At 38.6% G+C, this 27,859-nt stretch overlaps 2 protein-coding genes across 6 annotated transcripts in view; one reads left to right on the top strand and one right to left on the bottom strand.

Annotated features, from left to right (window-relative positions):
• Positions 1-27,859, top strand: part of LOC129763293 (uncharacterized) — a 162,955-nt gene that overhangs the window by 19,485 nt on the left and 115,611 nt on the right. The window lies entirely within an intron of this gene.
• LOC129763292 (type II inositol 3,4-bisphosphate 4-phosphatase) overlaps positions 11,734-27,859 on the bottom strand; it is a 207,589-nt gene continuing 191,463 nt past the window's right edge. The window contains exons 11-12 of one of the 2 annotated variants that reach the window (XM_055762193.1): positions 16,932-16,967; positions 11,734-11,752 (exon numbers count right to left, since the gene is read on the bottom strand). In XM_055762193.1, coding sequence (XP_055618168.1) covers positions 11,749-11,752; positions 16,932-16,967 — 40 coding nt within the window. In that variant the 3' untranslated portion in view covers positions 11,734-11,748. Of the gene's footprint in view, positions 11,753-16,756; positions 16,968-27,859 lie in introns of those variants that run through there. The other variant, XM_055762192.1, reaches the window with a different exon arrangement.

Here is a 27,859-nt window from a genome sequence, read left to right on the forward strand (position 1 = left end):
CGATCGGGTTCCTGAATAGGGGTGAATATATCGGAATCATTAGTCGCTCTCTTGATGACTTTGACTTTGTGTAAGTTATTATTATACAACGAACCTGAAACATGATTTGAAAATGTTATGTTTTTTTAACACGATATTGTTACAGAGAAACTTCTCCGATCGTCTAGTTTGGATTTCCGTGTGTGTGATTATGGTTCTGATTGTGAAATTCTATATTAGATCACTCCAAGCGTTCGTATTTATTTTTGTTCGGATCGAAACCCCTTGCACAAAGAGGGGCCCAGCGAGGGTGACCGTAATCGCGATCTCGGAAAGTACTCACTCACTCGGCACTAATCCACCGCGAATCCGTCCCGGTGAGATTCAGGTCAAGGCTCTGTGAAGCAGGGAAAACTAGGGCATCCATGGGCGGCCATCAACCGTGCTAGCACGCGGTTTCCGAGCTTAATCCCCAACCAGTTTTCCGGCAGCCTCTGCCATGTGCGCGTTTTTCCGCCCCGCTGAGAGCTAACCTGTTCTAGCTAGGAGTGCTCCCCTGGATGTGATGTGTAATACCGGTGGCAGCTCGCAAACTCCTATTTCGCTCATGTTGACTTGTTGTGCCAATTTTGCACTTTCCTCAGAAACAAGAAATGTGCGGAGGGAGGCGGGTAACAGCGAGCAGAGCGGCCCGATTCGGTACGGAGTGATGCGTTATCTGTGCGACGACGGAGATTTCATCTCAGGTGCGCGTTTTAGAGCGCTGTAGGAGCTCTAAAAGCACAGAGGCGAAAAACTTTCGAAGTATTCCCGTTTGTTTTGCGCCGAGCTGAAGAAGAAAAATGATAGTAATCCTCGGTCGGACAACGCGATTACCGCCACTCGAACTAATAATCGTATGGCCAAGATAATCAAAAACAAAACACAAAAACTCGAACTCAATTAGCCTCCAGATGCTTCCGCGCAGCAGCACTTCCACGCGTTAGTGGAAGTGGAATGTGCATGCACATGATCTCCAGTAGATCCCCGTTTCGCGCAGCCCCAAATGGGCACATCGACAGGTAGATTGCACCGAGCGACCGATCGACTCTGTTGGGATGACTGCCGCCGCTTTCTCCAGACACTTTACACTCGAGATTCGAGTGGAGAGAAAATGAAAAAAAACAGGTCGAAGATGCAGTTCTTCATTTCACTGCACTGCACCGCGTTTCGCTGCAGCCTCAGATTGCGGGGAGGGAAAGCGAGAAATGGCCCATCACTGCAACGCTGCTGTCGGCGACGATGATGATGATGAGGAGGAGGTTCCTGGAGAAAATGTCAGTTTTTAGTCAACCATAAATGACTCTGACTGCAGAAGATCGGTCAGCGATGCAGAAAAAAAATAAAACACCCGAACTAACTGTACGATCGCACCTAGTTTTCCTCCGGCGATTGTTCCGTAGCAAAATTAAACACTGTCTTAATTTTAGGTTATGTGTCAAAACATAAACCTACCGTAAGCAGCGTTTCATCAACACACAAACGGTCCAAATTGCACTCATTTTTTCCGGCAGATCTATTTTTATCGGACTGCAATCCGTTCATGATTCATGATCTTCACACGTAGCGAATTTAATTTCAGGAACAGCTAGCCGCCCCATAATGGGCAGCTGTGAGAGTTGTGGCGGAGAGACGCCCATCACAACCAGACCGGCAAATGTAGCCCTGGCATGTGAGTCGAGTGCGAGAGCCCACGCCACAGCGATCGGATTCGATCAATCGCACCACAAACGTCCAAAGCGCGGAGCAAAATAATCGACTCATCCTCATCATCATCATCTTCAGCGGTTCGGGCGCGGGTGATCACGCAACGATCGCAGCAAGATCTCTGTGTGGAATGCATGGGCAGCCAATCAGATATCATGCAATAATTTCACCTGATTAGAGGAGCAGCAGCCCCCGTTTTGATGGGCTTTTCTGTCGTCTCTTTTTCGACACCCGGTGGGGGGAACGCTAGAGCCCTTTCGGGGTATAATTTATGTTGTGTAAACAATATTCGACGCGGGTTCAGCGGGTGGCTGATTGCTGCTAATGCTGCTCCGGATCTAACGGACCACACGTGGAACACTACACACCAACATCCACAAAACACACGAAGGAAAGGGATGACATCGATTCACTCGATCGAACTGTGTCCACAAAGTGCCCAAGCAAATCCTCAAGCCGAGTCTGAAATCGTAAATCGTGACTTCGAAATCCAGCGAAGCGAATTAGCGCGCGCGTTGTGATGTGATGGGAGCCGACGTGTCGACAGGCGTTTTGGCACCGAGTGGCTATTATAGGTAGCGATCAACCGGGATTCTCCGGGTTGATTGGCACCGATGATGGTTGTGTGAAGGTGCAGGGAGATTTTAATTAGGCTTTATGATTCTTAATGCGGTCCATAGCATTCGTTACGACGCTGCTGGAGCTTGAGTATATGAGTATAATCGGGCATTTAGGGAAGATCACACTTAGAACCTAAAAAGTTCTAAATCGTAAGCCTTTGTGGATTTTGATACCACGAGACTGAAATAATCTGGAAATGGAAACGAACGCTAAACATCATCTACAAAGCTGGCGTTATCAGAATGGTGTTGATGATCCAGCAATTATAAATTATACCTATAGATGGTGGATAAGTACATTCCTTAGATAGATACACGAAAGATTTCCATAACATCTTTTTAAGTTGAATTAATGTGACTGATAGTTAATATTGTATCACCTTAGCGTAGTGTCATACAAGGTATCTAACTGTTGACAAAAAATGTCAAAAATAAATCCAAATACACTCTATCCAACTTCTATAAGAACATATGATGATCTTGTGCTTTCAGCCGGGTGACGTCTTTAGAGAACCCCCATTGAACTGACAGGAGCCAACATATCGGGTATCCCACTGACATTTTCCCTTTGTTTTCATATGAATTGGGTATCCCACTGACAGTTCTGCTTGAGATTTTGCTAACGATCCTAGCATCAATCATAGCACCCGGCTGTGTGCTTTGAGTCATTGTAAACAAACAACGCTTCATTTTTTATTCTAGTTACCAATACCAATAACTATCATGCACTGCATGATTTTCATATGTGTGTGTGCAAGCGCTAAGCGTAAACAAGTGTTTTTATATTTTTCAAGTTCAAGTTGGTATAAAATCAGTATAAAATTTTTCGTTGTTTTAGTTGTTTTGATCAATAAATCTGGAAAATGTCGAAGGTAAAAATGCTCACGGAGAGAGAGAAAAAGACAAATCGATGCATTTCACCAAGAAAATGTTTTTTTTTATCGTTTATTTTTACAGGCTCAGTTACATAGGTTCAAAGTAGCCAAACTCATCACTGTATTGTTACAAGTATATATAAACATTTTTCCTTAATTCTAATGTTAGTGATGTAGTAAATCGATTACTCGCGGTCTACTCGAGTTTAGAAGGGTGACATATTTTCTTCAGGAAAATGAAGGGATATAAGCATATGTTGACAATGTCACATTCACACTCACATTCATCAATATGTATTCACAATTCACCTTATTCTATTGTTAGTAAGAAGGGATTTGATTTCTGGCGAAGGAAAAAGGAAAAGGAGAATATAAGGATATTAGGACAATCAGACACGAAGATCGATAACTTTTAGAAAGACATATATTTGGGACATGTAATCAAGGTCTAACCTAGCCAACACATCTCTCACCGGCACATTTGGCTGCCTTCCTCTAGTCCGAAGAGAGTTTTCTAAATTCGATCTGGCAACAAGATACTCCTCGCACGACCAAACAACGTGTTCGATGTCGTGGTAACCTTGGCCACTAGCACAGATACTGCTATCGACAAGATTAAAACGAAAGAGTAGCGCGTCTAACGAACAGTGATTGGACATGAGTCGGGAGAAGGTGCGAATAAAGTCCCGACTCAAGTCCAGACTTTTGAACCATGGTTTGTGGCTATCCTTAGGGATTATCGAGTGAAGCCACCGACCCAATTCATCTTCGTTCCACTTACGTTGCCAGTTAGCGATGGTATTCTTACGAACTAAAGAATAAAAATCATTGAAGGCGATTTCACGCTGATAAATGTCGCCTTCAATCGCACCCACCTTTGCTAATGAGTCAGCCCTCTCATTATCCGGAATTGAGCTAAGTAAAGGGACCCAGACAAAGGTTTCCCCGGGACTCGCGAACACATCTTACCTCTGCAATGGCTGTAACAATGAGGAGGCATATTATCCGTGTGTCGTGTTCATATGAGCTGTCAGACCTAGCTCAAGGGTTGCTATAAAAGGGGTAAACATAAAAGGTGGGATATCACGTATTGGTCGCTGTGCTTCGTTATGTTTTGAATTGTCTCTGTTTGTGATGACCGTTGTTTTAGAACCCCGCCATAGGTGAACATTTTTTCCGCCTGTGACACGTGTCTTCATCACGCGACCAAGCGTTGTCGTCGCGATTATATTCCTATTCTACATAGCGCGGTCGTCGTGACCCGCTTTGATTTAAACCAGCGCGGTTGTCTCGATCCGCTTTCAATATATACCAGCGCTGTCGTCTCGATCCGTTTTCAATTTATACCAACGCGGTCATCTCGATCCGCTTTCAATTTATACCAACGCGGTCATCTCGAACCGCCTTCATTTTAAACCTAGCGCGGTCGTCTCGATCCGCTTTCAATTAATACCAGCGCGGTCGTCTCGATCCGCTATCAATTTATACCAGCGCGTTCGTCTCGATCCGCTTTCATTGAAACCTAACGCGGTCGTCGCGATTCGCTTTCAACTTTTGCCAGCGCGGTCGTCTCGATGCGCTTTCAATTTATGCCATCGCGGTCGTCTCGATCCGCCTTCATTTTAAAACAAGCGTGGTCGTCTCGATCCGCTTTCAATTTATACATGCGCGGTCGTCTCGATCTGCTTTACATTTATACTAGCGCGGTCGTCTCGATCCGCTTTCAATTTTTACAGGCGCGGTCGTCTCGATCCACTTTCAATGTAACACGATTCCAATCCCTTCCACAAGCCCTTATAAAAAATTATAGGAGGTTGTGTTTAAGACACAACCGCATTGTTGACGTAGAACTACGCTGTAGTTTAATTCGATCACTTGTTTATAACTGCGGATATTATTTTATAATGCTACGAAAATTTTAAAATACCCATTCCACCAGTTTGGTCGCCCTGAGATGTTTTTTTTTATTGTAGAATCATTTGACGATAATTGTTTGATGATTCATTCTTGTGCTCGCAGAACAACTCATGCTCGAGATAAGCGCAGCTGTCATCCTTAGTGGAGAAAGTTTTGCTACTGGCAAGCGAAACCAAAACACGTACAACATTTCAGAATGGCATTTACTTTCTTGGTGACTAAATAAACGAAATAAACTCTATCTGTTAATCTCAACAACCTCGAAAAGAGTAGCACTGCATTATCATGATCAATATTAGCGCAAATGCAATCCAAGTTGAAAGCAGTTTTGCGACTGGCACTCGAACCCAAATAATTTAATAGCTTAATATTACTTGAATAACTTGGAATTCCCCAAATATTCGTTTGGTGCACAACCTTAACACTTGCTTCACCATAGCGTCAGTTCAATGCATTGATGATAGAGAACAAACAATGTTAACTGCTTAGAAAAAAAAGCTGAATATTTACCTCAGCAGAGATTCATTATCGATACTCTAGGCTAAATGTTTCCCTCCCGCTATCGTCAGTTCATTCGTCTGTAACCTTCAAAAAGGCCCTTGGAAAACTTTACTTTATCCATAATATTACTCCTTGAGAAAGCCTTGAGAATAAACGATTTAAATGAAAAAAAAAAGAAATCGGTGGGTTTTATCTATGATATAACCGCAAGGTTGACGTGGGACTACCTTAGCTTAGCAATCATTTGTTTGTATTGATTAAATTTTTGATTGAATGAAACAATTTCCGAATTCAATTGAATTCAATATATTTGCTTTGTGAGTAAAAGATTACATAATGCCATGTAAGGTCAATTCATGCATTGTGATAGATTATGTTCTTCGTTACAAGTAAAGTTATTGACAGTCATTTTACGTTTGGTATGATGCCCAGGACAAAATATGTAAACGGAAGAATTATCAAACGATTATTTTATTTTACGTTTCCTTCTGAAGTTTACATCTCTCAAGTGTACGTACTTCTCGAACCGCGATCTTGCTTGATTTAATGAACTTCAGACACTCAGTTTCGATTTTGACATGTACGTCGAACGTATTGTTTAATCAATAGGCGTTATCGCAGCATAGTATGCGTAGAAAATCAGTGAGCAAAGGATATGAAGGCATTTCTTTCAATGCAATCTTGAATAATCGAACCGAAGCGTTGTGTTCGTACCCGCTTATGTAATCCGTGTTAGACATTCCTTGGAGTGAAAAAAAAAAATGCGGATGCAGAAGTACCCCGGCTTGTTGATTCATGCAACATGCATTTTTATACTATAGAGGATTTAAACCTGAAAGTTCATTCGCCTCTAGTGTCTGCACGATTTTCCCAGGTTCCTAAGTTTAGGAGACCGTGTTAAAGAAACATATTCTAGTTTGCACAAAGGCAAGTGAGTACACAAGTACAGGTAAACTTCGATATAACGTACATTTTACTTTCAAAATTGTACGTTGTATCGAATTGTACGTTATATCGAAGCATAATAAAGTACTCACAAACGTAGTCTATAATACATTATTGTGTTGCTGTTTTTGTACAGTTAATGAATAATTTCAATCAGAAGACGAAGCCAGCCTTTCTCATGATGTTTCCCTTTGTACTGTTGATTTAAGCTTGATTCATTTAGAATCCGGAATCACAAAACCAGCTGTATTTCGGGATTGATTGAAGGTACAAAACTTGTTTTAGCATCACAATACAGATAATTCATTGTTCTATCAGAAAAAAAAATATTGAAAATTTTTTGAATCTTTCATTTTTTCTTGCATGTTCAGTGTTTAGGTTTTCATTTTACCCCCCCATATACTCCGGTTAGACGTAGTCCCACGTGAAAAAAGCCTTGAGAAAGGCACTCGATCCCTCGTCGTCCAGCTCGTCCAGCAACGATGTTGTCCAGTCGGTGTCCACACAAAGAATGAAAAGTTTGCCTCAGCGAGATCCACTGTTTATACTCTAGGCAAATATTCCCCTTCGTTCTTCTTCTTTTCCTATGTTCACGGAGAATTTACATCTTACGATTTCCCCTTCGCTGCTCGTTATTGACAGCTCTGTTCGAGAAAGCACACAAATGGACAGAACAAATATATGAGGAAATGGGAATGCTTCTAATTTTCATTAATTTAAACCACATACAGACTATGGGATTATAATGTATATTATATCAAACAAATCTTAGGGAATTTCCGATTTTGATATGCAAATCGCCAAAATCCATTCGCGGCAAAAATAGTTATTAACGTTAACTTTATTTCATAAAAACGTGACCTGTTTTCTGATTTGGCACCCTTAATGAAAGACGTCAAAAAAGTATTTCACTTCATATCTTCTTCTCCTACTTAAATGGCACTAACGTTCCTAGAGGAACATCGCCGTTTCAACGGAGTATAATTTTTATTAGTACTTAGTTGAGATTCCTATGCCAAATAATACGCTTTGTAGCATTTTGAGTGGCAAGCTCTAGAACACGCGTGACCCCAGTGCTCCAGTCGGATGAAATTTCTTTGACGAAAATTTCCCCCAACCAGAACGGGAATCGAACCCGAACTCCCGGCATGATTATGTGTGGCGCCAACACAAACAACACCAAACGAAAAGTGAAATAAAAAAAACACTCGCGTTCCGTCCTTCCAGCTACCGGCGACAATACACCAATCACAACTACTAAGCCAGAATGACAGCCATGTTTTTTTTCTCACTGCCACGTAGTTGTTTTTATTTTCGAAATTTATTAAGTTTTTTCACTTCACACCCTAAATAATCGGCCAAACAGTCAATTAGATGCGAGAAAAACTAGTAACCGTACTGCAGAAAACTCCAGCTCCTGGCAGGATCGCCAATGTGTGAATCACCGAGCTCCGTGGGGTATGCTACTTTTCCCCGGGACTCGCGAACACATCTTATCTCTGCAATGGCTGTAACAAGAAAGAGGCATATTATCTGTGTGCCGTGTTCATATGAGCTGTCAGACCGAGCTCAAGGGTTGCTATAAAAGGGGTAAACATAAAAGATGGGATGAACGAGTATGACGAGACAGTTATAGCTGGCAGTGCTGTCAATATGTTTTCTGCAGTCCACACACAAATGAAGTAATCTTTGAATTTCATTGTTTTCCGGAAGACAATTCGTCAAGTTCTGGTAAAAAGTCCTTGCATGAAGAAAGACTAAAAGGGTTGAAGCTCATAATCTTACACCATCTCACATCGAAAGATGTCTAAGTTTTGCCAAAGCTCACAAGAACCGACACATCCTTCAAAATGAATAGCAAGGAATACATACATGTTCTGGAATCCTCTCTCCGTTCATTTTTGTAAATATTCACATTCCAGCAAGACTATTCATACTGGACAGCTGAAATTATCATATTTAAGCCCAATAAATAAACAAACGACTATTTTGAGCGAAATTGACGTTAAATATACTTTATTCTAAGCATTCAACAATGTGAGAAAATATCTTGTTGAAATTTTAACTGTTTGTTTTACAACGAAATATATTCGAGGTGGTCTTATAGAAGTTGGACAGAGTGTATTTGTATTTTCCGGAATAAAGAATACATTCAGAAGATGATTTCAAATAAGGACGGATCAAAAGTTAACGATGAAATTTCTTATTGAAGGAGTTTCTCAAGGGTATGTTACAAATCATGTAAAATATAAAGCAAACATACTCGAACCTGAAAATCGCAAAATTCTTCGGTATACTGAAGAATACACTGGAAAATCGGAACGCTACTCATTCACAAAAAAATGAAGCAACATTCGTTCCAACGGAGGAACAAGAATTATCGTGGATTGGAAAAAAGAAAGAATGTTGGATACCCCCAAATCCATCATCTCAGCAGAATGGAGCAATGATTTTATGAAAAACACTAGAAATTTCCCAAGAGCGTTGCCAATAACATGGTCAGACGGCTAGCTACATGGTTATTATCGTCTATAAATAACCCTGAAATTAATTTCATAACTTTTGTTCATTATTGATGATTGTTTTAAGATTATAAGAGAATAACAGTGAGATAATAAGCTCTACAAAAATCAATAACTTATTTCTCTTAACGAAATACTGATGATGATATGTGTCCGGAATTCAAAGCAAAAGTGTCAAAATTCAAATCATGAAAATGACAGATGGCGCTACGCCCGCTTCATCGAACTTTCATCCACACATGCGCAAGTAACTTTAATTCATCTAAAGACAGGTGCATCGCTGGCGATCTGGAAACATTTTTGAATGAGCACAATAAATTATTTCAATACTTCAAATCACTCTTTGCGCGGATTACGGAATGACAATGACGCTGTTGCCATCAATACTGCTAAAACACCAGCTGAAGATCACGTGTGTAGATTCAATGCGCAAGCGTTGCTGAAATCATGGTAGGCGACTGCACAGTGACGCGAGAAATTGTGATTCGAAGAAAAAACAATAATCTGTAATTTATGTTCCATGTTCCATGTTCTTCTTCAATGCCACTAACGTTCCCAACGTTCGCCTTCTCAACGTAGTATTAGTTAAGTCATTTTTATTAATACTTAGTTGAGATTTGTATGCCAAGCAAGACGCCTTGAAGTATTTTGAGTAACAAGCTCTAGAATATTTGTGACCTTAAATATTTTTCCTGTTCTGAAACAACACAACAAATATTGCGTGAACATTAAACAACGAGATCCCACCACATGTACTTCAATCATTATACCTAGTATAGTCATAAATTCTGGTAAACGAAATATTAGCCACAAATCATATTGGCCATCCAATAATCTTATATGAAATTTCTTTCAAAGTTTTATTCAGTTACTCATCAGCTACAAATCACACAAACAACTTGTACTTGAGCGACTCAATATACGGGGGACGAGTAGAACAAACCACAGCCTCTAATCAGCACGATGTACGAAATTGCGGGTGATTCCAAGTGGTTGCAAAGTGCGATTGATATCACCATTATCTATGCCACATTTTCCGAGTCCAACTAACACAATACGATTTTCGACGTGTCCCCACATGATTGTGAATGACTGATACTACAAATTTATTGCGCAATAATAAACTAAAAGTAACAACTGTCAAATACCTGAGGAGAAGGATTAGATGCGCCTATTAATGTTTGCTTGTAGAATACGTTTACTCATGTACCACTATTCAAGACTATACTATGTAAACATCATTTCTCGATTTGAATGAAAAAAAATATGAACATGCAGTTAGAGAGGACAAAACAAATAGGGGAGTAGAGGGAGCTCGAAGAATACATTCACACTATCATGAGCAATGCCGACACAGCCTTTGCTATTGCCAGACCAAAACACAATGCACATGACATTACAGTACGTGCGTTCGAGCAAAAATTGAAGTCTTCAATGTCCTTTATTGCGACATTACACGTATTAAGTCCCACACGTTGCTGAATGTATTCGGTTGAATGCGGCCCAGGCGGAGAATACACAAAAGAAAAATACACATTAATTCCAACACAAAAAAAAACTTTATCCAAAAATATTTAACACTCCACACATGACAAAGGAAAACACTTTATTATACACTAAAAAAACATCCAGGCGGTAATCCGCACCTGTGGAAGAGGACAATTGGAGAAGATACATAAGAGAACATTATTCACTTACCTTTTCATCCAACAACAATTACCTGCAAAAGAATTAACAGTTATATCAATCACAACAAATACTACCTACCGATCACTTTTTTTTTTTTCATACATAAATTTATTGAATCTTCCATAATGTGGAAATAACAATAATTGGTTATACATTTAGTTCTAACATAATAAAGTATTACGTTTGTTGTTAATTCTTACAGTTAAAATTTCACATGTGTGCTGGAGCACAACACTAACGTTTGACCACGTTCAAATAATTAAAGTTTTTTTTCTTCAGACGTGTTTCCATAGGTTGACCGAGTCGCCTTGCTAGTGGATTAGGATGATTCTTCACCTTTTCCGCATATTTCCTCCTCGTTTTATGAAGTTCTTCTTTAACCGTCGCCATCCCTAAGTCTCGATGTATGACACTATTGCGGATGTACCAAGGGGCGCCAGTAATTTGTCTTAGCAGTTTATTTTGTACTCTTTCGATGATTTCGATATTGCTTGCTGAAGCTGTTTGCCATAGTTGACAGCCGTAATGCCAAATAGGTTTCAGCATGGATTTGTATAGAAGTAGTTTGAACTCTAGTTTTAATTTCGACTTCCTCCCGATTAGCCAATGTATTTGTTTTGCTCGCATCTTCAATTGCGTTTTCTTCGCATCTATGTGTTTCTTCCAGGTTAGACGACGATCTAGATGTACACCAAGATATTTAATTTCATTCGATTGAGGTACTGCAGATCTATTGAACTTAATTTGTGGGCATGTGTTCTTATTAAGCGTGAACGTAACGTCACGACACATTTTGTTTCATTTACTTTAATTCTCCATTTTTGAAGCCACTTTTCCACGACCGTTATGTGTTCCTGGAGATCCCGTGAAGCAATCGTTCTGTTTTTGTGACTGCTGAGAATAGCTGTGTCATCTGCGAATGTTGTAGTCATTAAGTTACGCGCGGTCGGGAGATCAGCTGTGTAGATGAGATAAAGGGTGTGTCACATCAAATTGCATCACGGAAAAAACGCTGTAGAAATTTAATTTTTAGGAATTATATCTTCAGCTTTCGCTTATAATCAGATAAGAGTGCATAGATCACGTTGGCCATGCTTCACTGTCCATTTTTCGTAAATTTGGAAAAATGTCGTCGAATGAAAAAGAGCGTCGTGAATTAATCCTGTGCACTCATTTCGAGAATCCGGAGTTGTCACATCGGGACATCGGTAAGATGCTGGGAATCGTCCAATCCACGGTCAGCAGAGTACTAAAACGATACTTCGAGAACCTAACCATCGACGGGAAGGTGAAGAACGGCAAAAATGGATGCTCCGTCAGTGAAAAAGATCACAAGCGCGTAGTTAAGCAGTTTAGACGTGATCCGAGAAGTTCAGTCCGGGATGTCGCCAATAAGCTGAATTTGTCAAGTTCATTCGTCCAGCGGACCAAGCAGCGGGAGGGCCTGCGTACATACAAGGTTCAGAAGGCTCCTAACCGCGACGAAAGGCAAAACATGGTGGGGAAGACGCGAGCCCGGAAGCTGTACACCGAAATGCTGACGAAGCCGCATTGCCATTGGTAATGGACGACGAAACCTACCGCAAAGCGGACTTTCGTCAGCTGCCGGGCCTGTTGTTCTTCCCCGCAGAGGACAAATTCAGCGTTCCGGAGGAGATTCGCAAGCAGAAACTATCCAAGTTTGCCAAAAAGTACATGGTGTGGCAAGCGATCTGCTCTTGCGGAAAGCGGAGCGCCCCCTTCGTGACGACCGGCACGGTAAACGGGCAGGTTTACCTTAAGGAGTGCCTACAGAAGCGCTTACTACCACTATTGAAGCAGCACGAGGGCCCGACCATCTTCTGGCCGGATCTCGCTTCGTGCCACTATTCAAAGGACGTGTTGGAGTGGTACGAAGCCAACGGGGTCACCTTCGTGCCAAAGGAAATGAACCCGCCCAACGCGCCGGAGCTTCGCCCAATAGAGAAATATTGGGCGATTATGAAGCAGGCCCTCCCGAAGAACCCAAAAGTTGTCAAATCGGAGGCGGACTTCAAGAGGAAATGGATTTCTGTTCAAAAAAAAACTACAACCTGACGTTGTACAGAACCTTATGGACGGGGTAAAGAGGAAGGTGCGAGCATACGGGCTTGGGCTCGAAGTATGAATAAAAAGAAAATGCCAAAAGTTGTTAAATAGTTTTTATTTTACTGTCTAAAATTTTCAAAAGAATCGGTCCACTGGGCGAAATTCTACCGCGTTTTTTCCGTGATGCAATTTGATGTGACACACCCTTTAGAGAACTGGTGCAAGAACACTGCCCTGAGGAACGCCAGCATAAATTTCTTGCTCTGGTGATAGAGTTTGGTTATACCGAACATGAAACTTTCTTCCCAGTAGATAAGAACGCATAATTTCATATACTTGTGGTAGCATATTTTTAATTTTATAGAGCAGTCCTTCGTGCCAGACTTTATCGAAAGCTTGAGCTACATCAAGAAAAAGCGCTGAGCAGTATCCGCGGCCTTCATATACTTTACGAATTTCTTCTATCAATCGGTGCACTTGTTCAATAGTGCCATGTTTTGCTCGGAATCCGAATTGATGATTCGGGATTAATCTTTCAATCTCGGGCGCTGATTTTATCAGGATAATTTTTTCGAACACTTTTGAGAAGATTGGAAGGATGCTGATAGGTCTATAAGATTCCACTTTCTGTGCGTCTTTCCCTGGCTTAGGAATCATAATGATGGTCGAAATGTTTCATGCTTGTGGGAAATATCCTTTATGGGTCATTGCGTTGAAAATTCTCGTGAGATGTTTAATTGCTAGGTCAGGTAGTTCCTTGATCATATATCCGTTGATATGGTCGATACCGGGTGACTTTTTCACATTGATATGATTATTGATAACATGTCTCACCAGCCGATGTTTGATTTTCATTTTGTTTTGGTTTATAGCACCAGAAAATTCGAGCGTTTCTTGATTAGGTCCGGATTGATTCGGAGTGAAAACTTTTTGAAGATGGTTTGCAAAAGTTGCTGCTTTTTCATCGTCACTTCTGGCCCAATTACCAGAGGGCATTCTAAACGGCGGGACCTGTAACTGAGGTCGTTTTAGATTCTTAGTTGCCTTCCATAGTGAGTAATTATTATTTTGATTTGGCGACAATTCAGTTAAGTAATTATGGAATTTTTCCTACCGATCACTAAACACAACACGACAGCACAACAAAACAACATCTGAACAATCATAACACTAATTGTGAATTGTCATGGAATAGGGAACGCATGAAAACGAACCCGCTATACAAAACTTATTGTTTATAGCGAACATTCGAGAAGGAACTCGACCAAAAGAATCAATCGCAATTATAGGCTATTCAGATGACTATGGGACCAATCATATAAATAGGGCATAAAATGTTAAGAACAGTCAGTTGCGAATAATCTCTAGATCAGTATAGATCAAGTATCTTGTCCATATTTCGATCAGTCTCTACTCTCAACTCTGGAACTCCGCTCAGATACCTCTCTGGGCGAAAACGTCACATTCAGCCTTCGTTTGTGGGTCTCAGCTTGCTGTTCCGACACGACCGGTCTTAACTTACGTTTCCGCATGATAATGGGTATTTGTTCACTGCCTGGCCCGGTGTTCGGACCTCCCGGCCCAAAGGACGATAAAATAACCATCCATTATTTCAATAAATCGCTCAAATATGTCGATTTGAGGTATCTAGTCAACTTTATTCAAAATTTGGTGAAAGTTGCTGAAGTATTCTTATTTGCTTTCCAATTTCTCCAATGCTCCACCAATTTTTGGACCTTAATATTTCATTCATTGTTTCGTTCGATATTCGATTTCTACTCTTATTCATGTTTTGGACTGACAATATCAGTACTGCTGCGCCAGAAGAATACCAGTTGGAGATAGAATATTCATTCTAAACCGCCGAAAAAAGTGGGAACTAATTCGTTGGATATTTGAACTTTTCAAAACTTTGATTTCATTATCGATGTACAATCCTGCAACATTAAAAATGTGGTTGAATGTCTCACAATGACACTAACGTGACCTGAAGTGTTGCTCAGAAGAATTCTTTTATATGAAATGTTGTTGGTTTCGAAGTTTGCTGTTATTATGATGCAAAGTTTGTGAGTTTTCTCCTTCTATAGAGGTAGAAGTCATGTCATGTTTTTGGAATTCGAAAATACATGTTTCGACATTGTGAAAACCAATTTTTCGAATGCTTTTATCATCTCTTGTTTTTGTTTTTCTTTTCAGGTGTGTACCACAATTCCAATGCGAAGGCTGCTCTTAAAAATGGAATAAACCAACATGTGGATATAGTCAAGTAAACATCTCGAGAAAATTGAACAGAGATATAGTGATACAAAAATCATTCCCGAAGCATGAAAGTTGAATCGGAAGAACCCCCATTTCTCAATAATGTTTCAGCTTTACTAACCTATTCATTTAAAACCACCAAACCAATGAAAGTTTCCAATGCAACCGCCAAACTGTAATGTAATATAATCGTAATAGCAACCATAACAGCGCTCAATCCAGAGTCTATAATCAAATTACAACACGTGTGTGTTGGCATTGTACTTAGCTTCCTCAAACTTTGCTGGCAAAACAGAGGGAGAGGAATAAAAAGCACTGCACAACCGAACACTGAGCTCCGTTAGACTTTTCCTTCTGCTCATGATTTCATCCCACTTGTTAAAATTGTTATTTTTTTTCGCGCCCGCCAACCTTTTTCGGCTACCTGGCTTATGGACCCCTCGTTTTGTCCATTACAAACCGCTTGCTTCGTTTCGTTCCCCCTGTTCCGTCTCAAGACCCAGCGATTATTGCTGTGGTGGGGTTTTAGTAGGCCATGAAGCAATGTTTTGCACTCGTTTTAATCTGAGAGTTTTAATTAGGGGGACATGGGTGTGTATGTTTGCGAATGTGTGTGTTGTGAAAATGGCTCGAATTGTGTGTACGAATTTCACTGCAAACCAAAACGGGTTTGAATGATTTCTAAACCAGAACGGATGAGGATGTTAATGAAAAGGTGCTGTGTACCGGTGCTACCTGCCGCGAATATGGCTTCATTCGAAAGATAATGTTTTGCCATTTTTTATTTTAATTTGATTTCCGGAGTGCGGCTACCTCGGTTTGCTCGGAGGAAGTCCAATTGGGAGTAAAAGCAGCAATGGAGGCGGTATATCAGTGATAAAATGCTGAATGGTATTCCAAAGCGCCAATCGTCTATAGCTTATCCATGTAGATCAAAGACTCAACATAGGCATACTCATTATTTGTTTACTGAACGTTAAATCAATTTAACGGTCGCAATGAAAATACGGATCTCTCGATAAGAAAACTTACTGAAACGCTTCGATTTCCTCCGAGCACTGTTCACAGTGTTTCAAAATCGTTCGATGTTCGCTTGACAATAGCTAGGAAGAAGGGAAATGGAGCCATCACAAGGATGCGAAGGTAAAACTAATACTACGGAGGAGTCCAGTTCACTGTTTGTAAAATCAAAAAGTCGCCAACTTTCGTGTACTCTTCTAAGCACCGACAAGGCATCAAGTCTTTCAAGGTGAAGACACGGCCAAAACACGTGCTCGTAAGCTTTATCACGAATATTTGACGAAGTTTCCATGTGTTATAATGGACGATGAAACGTACGTCCTAGAAGACTTCAAACAGCTTCCTGACTTTATTTTTGTTTTCTTTCACATTGTCATGAAAATGAATGGCGTCGCAGAGAGTCTCAGGACAAAGAAGAAGGCCAAGTTCCCCAAAAAAAAAATAGTATGGCAGGTCATCGGGAACGGTTAACAAGGAAATCTACTGTTCCTACACAGCCCGGATAATCCGCGGATGATCGAGGTTTTATTGTACCTCATGAAGACACCAACTTATTTACAAAAAAAGTCATAGGAGGGTTGTATCCAAGACACGACCGCATAGTTGACGTAGGATTCCGTTAGGCTATCTGCTGCATGCTGATTTTGGATAAATTGTAAAACTCTTCGATAATGATTTGGGTCCGTTTTGTCTGGTTGTTAGGAAATGTTTGTTCACTCCACCAGTGTCCATAACCGAGTGATAATGATAGAAGGATGGTGATTAGTCATTAGATAGTGCGTATCACGTACCAAAGCCGCCCTCTGTATTCCTGGACCAGATGGCTCCTGTGTAATGTATGGATGAAATAAAGAAAAAAAAAGCTCATCAATCATCATCGAACACAAATTTTATCACCAGAAAAAAAGTGTTACTTTAGTATAGAGAAAATATATTTGAAATGGAAAAGGTAATTTCATTTATAATTTTTTTTTCTGAGTGTTTATTCAACCCATTTACTTTTCGCTTTAAACCCAACGGAACACGATGCTACATGCCTCAAGGCGAATTTCAATTGAGCTAACAGCACCCAATACGATATATAGAGCATATGTGGAATCACTTTTTCGAATACTGCTTCATTTTTCCAATTTTGCTTGTCGCATGAACTTTAGTTGGGAGAAAAAAAAATTGTTTCATATTTCAAGTCATTTTAACACAATAGCTACCATATACAATTTTACGCTTACAGTTCTGCTAAAAGTTTCAAAATACATGATCGGTCATTGATATGAAATTTCACGAAGCAACCAACATAAAAGTTCCAAATTTTAATTTTATTTATATTCCATCTAGCATAAGTTCTATTCAGCTCAATGAAACATCATTCTTCAATCTAACTATCGATAGATTCTTATTGGAACGAAAATAACAAAAAAAAACTCGTTCATCACTCCCAACTTATCCGCCAGCACGTATGCAATCAGCAATGCCCACGCTAGTTACAATGAGCACTATCCATTTGTGCGCGTCGTTAGTTAAACTATCGACCACGAGGGTATTTACATGCTGATTTCCCCCAGACACCTTGGATTTGAAATCTCTGTTAGGGAATACATGTCGGTGAGAATAAAAGCTCCCCCTACTTTCATGTATCTGCGATGCCGATTTCCCCCAGGCAGCTTGGTTTCGATGTCACTGTTAGGGACCCGCCGCATGTGTCGTCAATTTCGACCTATCAGAAGTGGGTATTTCCGTTAGGATAGGGGTTGAGATTTTTCAATTGTTCGATAGTTAGTTTCATGACATATATTATTTTAGTCAATGTAAAAAATTGTTATGGAGTGCCGAAATTGAATGACGCAAAAATCTCATCAATCCATCATAAAATGACTGAGCAATAAGCATTTGAAATTGGACAATTTTCACGGTGCGCTCGATTTTCGATTTTCAATTTGTACCCCAATATGTTCCCGAAAGACGTAATCCTACGTCAAAAAACAATGCACAATTCCCAAGAATTTGCCAACAGACAGCATACGAACAAAAATATCCACCAATTTATAGCGGAACCATTTGAGGCTGCCTCACACTTTCACATTGCATTCAGGTCAGGCTCTTGAAACTAATTGAGAATTTACCGCAAGCGAACCTCTTCTATCGGTCTGAAGGTCCACAACTCTCATCGTAAGCCAAGCGCCACGGTGCGAACCGCAAATCATCGCTAATAATAAAAACAAACAAATAAACGGTAATGTGGGCCCCCATTAGCGGAACCGATCAAGCGAGAGATCACAGAGAACGCGATCGGTGTTTGTTTTTTTTTTGCCATATTTTTGTCCGAATCCGTGTCTCTTCGCACGTCGTAAGTGTCGAAAGACTCGAGTTTTGACGTTTAAGATCGGGAGGGAAGCAGGATAGCAAGAGCTGGAAGCCGGAAAAAAATACACCAAAAAACTCCGGCAGGTGTGTGGGATGGCTACCGTTTTGTAGTTTCGTAACCGGCAGCTGTTCGTTGCTTTTCTTGTGGCTCGTGTTTGCCGGTTCTTATAGTTTCTGTTGTGTTTTTGTGTTTTGATGCAAGACAAATTGGATGTCTAAAAAAAACAATAGAGATGTCAAAAAGGAATCAATAATCCGGAGGGGGAAAAAATGTTACTTTTCTTATAATCATTCACTGCATAGAGAAAACAATGTTATTGAAGGCAAAAACAATTCAATCAATAAAAATTAACGAACTACATTCTTTCATCAACTAATTCTACCGCTCTACGCATAGTTGTCCCATGTTCCAAAATCAGGAACTGAGAAAAAATGCAATCATAGTTTTGTACCATATTTGTCTACCAGAAGCTTTAAGCATTTCAGTTTATCAACGCACCGAGTTTTTTTATAAGCAGTAAACTATTGTCCAATGAAATGTGAAAAGTTTGAAAATTCATGGTGAGACAGTTATGCCTAGAATATCAACATGGGACGAATGAACTTGATGTAGTTTTCTGAAATACTGCGAACAAGCAGCGGGTACTTTTGTACTCGCTTGCGTTTCTGCAAATAGTAATGTTTCACTAACTCAGATTTAAAAAACATGGAGCCAGGGGAAATTGGCATGGCAAATTAGATGCAAGCAGCGGGTACTTTGTACTCGCCTGCATTTTTGCAAACTGGAGTGTGTTTTCCCAATACAGATTCCGGAACCAAGAAGTTGGGAAAATCGGCATTGCAGATACAGTCAAGTCGGCAATACTTTTGTACTCCCATGCATTTTTACACTCCGGAATTCGTTTTGGTAACACGGTCTGCAGAAACGGGTACAAATGGAACGCTTTGGCTCGATTATTCAAGACTGCATTGGAAGATATCTCTTCATGTCGCCAGCTCACTGAACTTCTACGCATACCGTTTGATGATTAGGCAAAATATTGCTAACTTTTTGCTGCGATAACTATTACCATAATGCATGAATTGACTTAAATTGGGATTCGTGAATAGTTTCATTCATTCACTAGTGCAATCAATAATTTAATCAATACACACAAAAGATAGCTCTGAGCAGCAGCGATATCGTACCCTATGAGGAACATCCGAGGTTGGATTATTGCTGATTGAAGAAATACAATTGATTACTAAGTCAACGGCAGTCCTACGTCAACCTTGCGGTTATATCATAGGTATAACTCATCCATAGTTTTTTGACGTGGGACTACGTCTAATCGGAGTATATGGGGGGGTAAAATGAAAACCTAAACACAGAACATGCAGGAAAAAATGCAAGATTTCGAATGCTTATAACTCGAACATTTCTTACTGGATCGGAAAGATGTTTGCATCAATTGATAGGGAATATTTCTACGCTTCTATCGCAATTAATAAAATGTTGTTTTTCACCAGATAAATAATTGAATAACTGTAAAATGTTAAGCGTTATCCAAACGCCCTAACTGTCTCGTTTTGATTGGCCCGATTTACGGTTTCCCCAACACAGACTTCAAAACCAAGCAGCCTTGGGGAAATCGGCATTGCAAATAGATGAAAGTATAGGAACTTTTGTTCTCACCGAAATGTGTTCCCTAACACAGACTTCAAAACCAAGCAGCATTGGGGAAATCTGCATTGCAAATACATGTAAGTCGGGGGCATTTTTGTTCCGACTGAAATGTGTTTCCCTAACACAGACTTCTAATCCATGGAGCGTAGGGAAATTGGCATTGCAAATAAATGTAAGTCGGCGGCATTTTTGTTTCGGCTGAAATGTGTTTCCCCAACACAGACTTCTGAACCATGGTATTTGAGGAAATTGGCATTGCAAATTAATGCAGGTTGGGGGTATTTTTGTTCCGACTGAAATGTGTTCACCTAATACTAAGGTGTCTGGGAAAATCGGCATTGCAAATACATGCAAGTCGGGGGTATTTTTGTTCCGACTGAAATGTGTTTGCCTAACACAGACTCCAAACCAAGATGTCTGGTTAGATGACGTTTGATTATTCTTTCGTTCACATATTTTGCCTTAGGCATCATACCAAACGTAAAATGACTGTCATTAAATTTACTTGTAACGAAAAACATAATCTATCACAATGCATGAATCGACCTTACATGGCATTATATCTTTTTACTACTATATTGAATTCAATTGAATTCGGAAATTGTTTCATTGAATTAAAAATTTAATCAATACAAACAAATGATTGCTAAGCTAAGGTAGTCCCACGTCAACCTTGCGGCTATATCATAGATATAACCCACTCATTTTTTTATGTTTAAAAACAACGTTTTATGAAGAAGGGAGCGATCCGCAACACCTTCGCAGGATATAAATCTCATTGTTATTAGGCATCCCCTAACAAGGTGTATGTTCTGTTAAACTTTTTTTTTGTTTTGTTTAAGAATTAGTTCGTTCTTCCAAACCAGAAATGAGCGCCTTAGTCCTGCTGAAGGAGTGGCAAAAAATTTTTGTTACTTGAACCGATTAAATTATTATGGATCCACAAAAAATACATGGTGGGACAGTTATGCTTAGAATTTCAACATCGGACGATCGAGCTTGTAATTTTTTAAAGCTGGGAACAAACATTAACTTTCTTGTGGTTTTCCGGAAGCTTGGGCATAAAAACATCGTTTTATAAAAAAAAGTGAAAATTGTCAAAAAGGAGCATGGGACAGCTATACGTGGAACGGCACTAATGCCAGCGTTTCCAATCATAAGGGCCCCACTGACATTTTGGCAGATACTGAAATTTAGTCTCATTGACTTCTAAACTCAATTATAATTCAATTTCGTTTCTCGCCAAATGTTAGATTTATATTATTCTAGACGCTAGAATTATATTATTTGAACTTTTTTCTTTTAAAAATACGAGTTACGTAAATTACAAAATTTGTTTCAATTGTGGTTCGACCAGAAAGGTAATTAAACAAAGTCTGAGTCACGAAAACGTTTGCTTCTTCTATAGGAGAAACATTGGACAGCATGGAAAAGAAAAAAAAATTTCACGCAAAATGCAAAATGAATTTTATTGACTCCTCATGACAGAGGGTAAAACGTATGGTTTGGACCAGTGGTTTTCAACCTTTTTTGCTCAATTCCCCCCTTTACGAAAATTAATTCCAGTGCTTCACCCCTATCAGTATTTTGCAAAAAAATCTGTAGTATATCAGTAAAGTAATGTAAGAATACAAACAGTGTTCAAGTTATATTCGCAACAAATTTGATTTTATACTTGTATCTGACTACAAAAAGGTATATAAGGTTTGGAAAGTCAGTATGGTACCTGAGCCTGAACGATTTCCACCAAAATCGTAATTCTTGAGAACTTTGTCGAAAAGCACACCTCATGTCTTCGATATTCACTCTGTTACTGTGTTATGTTCCCATCAGCAGCATAGTAGGTAATCCAGATTCACATAACTCGTACGCAAAAGATAACAACACTCGTAACCAGCGTTGCCAATGTTCCAGTTTAAACTGGATTCTTCCAATTTTTTTACTCGATCCAGTCAAACAGTTAAATCCTGAAATCTTCCAGTTTTTCATATATTATCCACTTTTATCCAGTTTTTTATATATGGTCTTCAGTTTTACCCATTTTATGTAAAATAAATTAACAATGTATTAATATTATCCCTTTCCACCCTTCCTATCCCCTGACGAATTTTGTTTTTTGACATTCATCATTCGTTAGATCCAAAGTATATTTGATCGGATTGATCTTTCTTTATTCAATGTTATTTCCTGCTTACACTTCTGAGCTCATAACGGTTAGCGCGCAGTGCTTTTTGAACTACCATTTCGACCACAACTGGTGTTATGTACATAGCAAGAAATCTTACCCAAAATAGTTCATTGAGCCCACGTTCTATGCTGGCTTTGAATTAATATAAACATCAGATGTTATAGGTCCTCCAAATTAGTTTAGAAAATTATAGAGTCGATGTGCTCCATTCGACCTTGCTTCCGTTTATTTCAAACGGATATTGGTTTCTCTTGGTCAGAATTTGTGTTTTTAAATAAAATAATTTATTTGTCATCTAAATTTATATTATCGCCTTCAAAACAAAACAACAATCCCACGAAGCGGTAATTTGAGTAAGTAAAAGTGACACGGGCCATATCGCCAGTAATTATGCGTTGGATGAACGTGGTATCACAATTGGATCATTTAAAGATGTCTTCAGCCACCTGATCGCGATGAAAATTGAGCTCTTTTGACACTAATCGTGCTGCGACTTTTCTCATGCCCAAAACATTAACCAAAATATGACGAACGGTCTCATGACAGATGTTTTATTCAAAAGCTAGCACTCTCAAACTTAAATGACGATTTCCGAGCACCATTCCTTCTATTTTGTCCTTGTTTTCTTCAGTTGCAAAGGAGGATGGTCGTCCTTGACGTGGAAAATCGTTTATCTCTTCTCGGTCGTCTTTGAATTCCTTATACCATTCATACACCCGTGTTTTCGACGTAGTTGAGTCACCAAATGTATTCCGCAAAATTTCCAACGTTTTGGCATAACACGAAATTTCACATGATATCTTTGACCAATAGAAATATTTATACCAAAAATTGCAGAGAAAAAAAAATGAAGGTGTAAACAAACTAAATGACAGATCATGCTCGAAATTGACATTAAGACCACTGACAGCAGTACCAACTTAAAAAATGAAAAAAAATCAGCGGGAAGATTTGAAATTACAAATACAAATATATTTGACAGAATGTATATTTTTTCAAAATACTTGGGGATACCTCCTTTTGATCTTGATACCAAAATTTTGTTTGAGCAAATCTGGTACAAAAAGTAAAATACCAAAAAGGTGGAGAGAACTAGTTTTTCAATACCAAAATTTGATAATTTCAATATCAAAGTAATACTTGAGCAATGTTGTTTAGATATTGGATGTGCTCATTTTAGTGATGAAATAATATTGTGGGACCCAATCAAATATTATTCCAGTATTTTTACACATAGATCACTGCATAAATCAGTACACGGAGGCGTCAGTTTGACAGTTTTGAGTATTTTGTTTCAGTTCCCATTCGTTGGAATTTTCATATGTCCTTATTCAAATGTTAACGGATGGGAGCTAAAGCAAACCACGCAAAAACTTCAAACGAAAGGTAAGGTTAGGCTCCGTATATAAATATATTTTTTTTGTACGTTTTTAGTGAGTGCGAAAAGCTAGCAACGAAAATGGTCAAAAGAAACACTACAGAAATGTCAAAATGTCGCCTCAGAAGAAAAAGAACAGAGGTATGGTTCGATGTAGTGATCTATAACCTGAAACCGTAGCCCCATGCACTTCAACCAATCACATTATCGAGTTTTGCGACGATTTTCTTTCATCTATAAGCATTTTTAGTGATTCTAGATGAAAAGATCTTCAAATATTGTTTCACAGTAATGCTCGAGTTGCTGGAAACGTTATTTTGATCTGCTTGAATTATATGATTGATTAATGGTTTATTTCGCTTTTTCAAGAACTACATATAAATATTCACTTAAGAAAAATTCTATTTTCCAAGCATTGGAAAGCATTTTTGATGAGCCAAAGCCGATCTTTTTTAAAATAAAACGATTCTACAGGATCCAGTTTTTTTTAAATATTATTGGCAACCCTGCTCGTAACGTTTATTCCGCATATCAGGATAAGAATCGACCATTTGTAGATCGATGAGTTTGTTCTGAAATTGATCCGAATCTTTCGTAACTGCCAGCAGGTAGGCATTTCAAACCATGTCCAAATTTGTTCTTTGATATAAGGAACATATGTTTCAAGTTTAACTTCTTGTAAAAGTCTTGACAAATGCTGTACAATTTCCTTTTTATGATCTTCTGTACTGTTTCGTCGTCTGTTTCATCATAATTCACTGACGAAAGTCTTTCAAACATTGAGAAGTTGCTCAACTGAATAATACGTTTCAGATTTGGAAATGTTTGCCGAGGATCGCAATGTTTTTCGTATCCAATAATGTTTTTGTTTTTGCTAATCACTGGCATCTTCAAAGTGAAGTAAATGTGCAATATTCCCTTGAACAATTCTCCCCTTTTAATGATCAAATTCCCCACTAGGGGGGAATTCCCCACCGGTTGAAAATCACTCGTTTAGACATTTGAAGACATGTGGGTTAATACAAAACGAAGCGATAATGTTCTCCAACGTAACTCCTGAACATATAGTTTTACCATAATGGTGTATTTGGAAAAGTTGTTAAAAATTATAAGCAAATTCATAAAATTTCATGAACATGGTGGCATAATAGACAAAAATATTAAATAAGCCTATTTACTATAATAAAGAAATATTTTTTTAAATATCTCGAGAATGGCTGCATCTAGAAGGAGATTGTTAAAGAACTTTTTTGTTTCAAATCACATCAGGCTTCATAATTTGTGCCTCAAAATTGTCATCATTCAAAAATCCCAAGTTTCGAAAATTCATAAAAAATCCTTAATGCTCTATTGCTATTGCACCAATTTTATTCCAAATACGTTGTTTGGATTTCTCATAACTAAGTTGAACAATTGCTTCAGAAGTTGATACGAAATCAAGAGGCAAAAAAGGAATATATTGTTAACTGCAATATTTTGAACGTAAATTGTTGGTGCCAGTTATTTATGCGTTCGTTGGTATTTTTCGTCAACATGCGTCATGCTCCGAATAAGTATACTTAGACACAATGGAGTAGATTTTGATTGAACGAAAACATATAAGTTTGTTGTGATTTTTTGTAGAAAAAACAAAACCTCTAATTTTGAACTTTAAAAAAAATTTATAAATTATTTATTTACAAGCAAATGCGAGGTTAGCTTACTTTTTTGATTCCGAACGAGTTTTAGACATACAGAGCCCAAAACTATAAAAGTTCAGGGATACCAGAGGAATTAATTATTTTTTTTAGAATTTAGACTTACGTTAATTTTGTTGCATGTTAAACGGAATGTGTTCGTATCAGCTGCTCTACGATACATGAGAACGACATCAATCACCATAAATTCGCTCGTTACCCTATAAAGAGCAAATCCAGGAAACGCATCGCAGGAGGCGATGTGTGAAAATTTTTGTTAGCCGTTGCTATAGTTTCGACCCTTGCAAAGACTAGACGTAGAAGTAAAATTGTGTTCATTTACAATAAAAGCTAGTTCAACTATACCCCAAAAAACTCGAAAACCAATTCACGACATAGAAGGTACGCTGTCACCATCTAGCGGATATTATGAATGTATGAAAAAGAAGTAAACCAACCGTGTGTTTTTCAACTGTCATTTGAGTGTTTTTTTCTCAAGTTCTTTTGTAGTTTATGAAAAAAAAAAACGAATACCTAATGATAGAGTGAAACTTAGTAAAGCAGTTTTTACTTCAGGGACCGTTTATTTATCGCGTTGACATACAATACAGACTCGAATAAGAGTACCTTCATTGAGACTAGTATGCTCAAATGCAGTTGTAAATTTTCATACATTGAATGAAAATTAATTAGCAATGTTTTTCGCATGATCAGGTTACATAGTCCGGATCCGTGTATAATCATCACTAGAAGAACTCCTAAATCTTTTCACCAGAACCTTTGAAAAATTGACCTCAAAAGTTGAACGAATTGCCTTTATAATAAGGAAATTGCTTTTGTTAGTAATACTGAAAAATATGATCATAACGCTGAACCTAACTGTCGCTCGATTTGTATAGTCGTTCCAGATTATAAACTAATATATTGGCCCAGAATAGTGTAACCTTTCATCGAAAACAGATGAAACCTGATACCTCGAATAGCTTTAACGGCTCAGGATGAAGATTGTGCCTTTGATAAACAACCGTACCTGAAATCTTCATATCGACGAGTTGCATTTCTTTCCACCAGGCATGTAAAATTACCCTCGACGACCAAACGACTTCCTCCGGCAGTGAAATTAAAAGTATCTCCCAGGCCCACAAATACATTGCATGTTGCGTTTTCTCCCAATAATGGCTCCTGAAAAAACGCGAAAAATCATTACTAAACACTGTTTTCGCTCACGATTTTTTTATTTTTTTATGTACAAAACTCTCTACACTTTTACTAAGAATATTCATTTGATACGGACAATTTGATTTTCATTGATAATTTTGTTCCCGAAGCTGTGTTCATTTTTCCCGCAGCAGAGAAAGCGTCATTTTCTACAGCAATAGAAAGATGTTTCTAATGTTGCTAGTGTATATATTTCAACCTAATTAGTTCTGTAGAACATTATTCTTCCATTCAACGCTCACCATTATCAAAATTAATTCATTACAGTTGTGAAACTACTTGTTAAAATCCACAACTTTTTGCTTTGCGTTTTGTTTATCTTTGCTTCATATAAACTGACTGTCAAACTCAGCTTCGATGTCCCGAATCATGACAATCAAGACGTTGAAGAACCTGCCTATACAGTGGCGGCGATTCTCCGCCATTTCACTCCAGCACCTAGCGAGCTGTCTAACAGAATGGGTATATTTGACAGCTTTGGTGTCTGAAGACGATTTGTTTGTAATATAAAAATAAATAATTTAAAACACAAAGTGCAGCTGGATGTTATGACTAAGTTGTCGAAATTGTTTAAAAATGCCTAAACCATGGCTTATAGAATCTCTCGAAAACGGCTAGTCTTAAGATCATAATCCTTATACAGTTTTTCATATAGAGTCGATTGTTTGTGTTACTTTCCTCGCAAAGTTAACATTTTGCAAAGTATTGACATTCAATAAATTTCTAAAAAATTATATCCACGTTCTCCTGATATTGTCTACGAAACACTAGCCGTCAAATTCAATTTTTGAGTTGAATAGATAATTTTTAATATTTTTTTAAATTTTTGTGATTTTCAAAAAGTTTATTTATTTTGCAAAAAAAAACATCGTCAAACATCGCATTTTGAACAGACAGCTGACTCTTGGTTTTCTGAAAATAAGGCCAATGATTGAAGATACGCTTTTATAAAAACAAAAATACAGTGAAACTTGTGATTCGGGTAGCCTACAATGTATGTACGGAATTTGAAACAAAAAACCGGGATGGACCAAGGTAGCGACCGGTTGATTTAGCGTGGAATTGCTCTAACGGGTGTTAAATAAAAAATGAAAATTTTTTCAATCACATATAAAAAAAATATATTTTTTTCATCGATTTCAGTATTTTTTATTAATAACATAATGTATTTTCTTCAAAAAAATGTCAATGAATGTTTGAGTAAGGGCCGTGGTCTGCTGTTCGACGCAACT

The sequence above is a fragment of the Toxorhynchites rutilus genome, chromosome 1 (assembly GCF_029784135.1).
Source record: "Toxorhynchites rutilus septentrionalis strain SRP chromosome 1, ASM2978413v1, whole genome shotgun sequence".
In the NCBI taxonomy this organism is placed as follows: domain Eukaryota; kingdom Metazoa; phylum Arthropoda; class Insecta; order Diptera; family Culicidae; genus Toxorhynchites; species Toxorhynchites rutilus.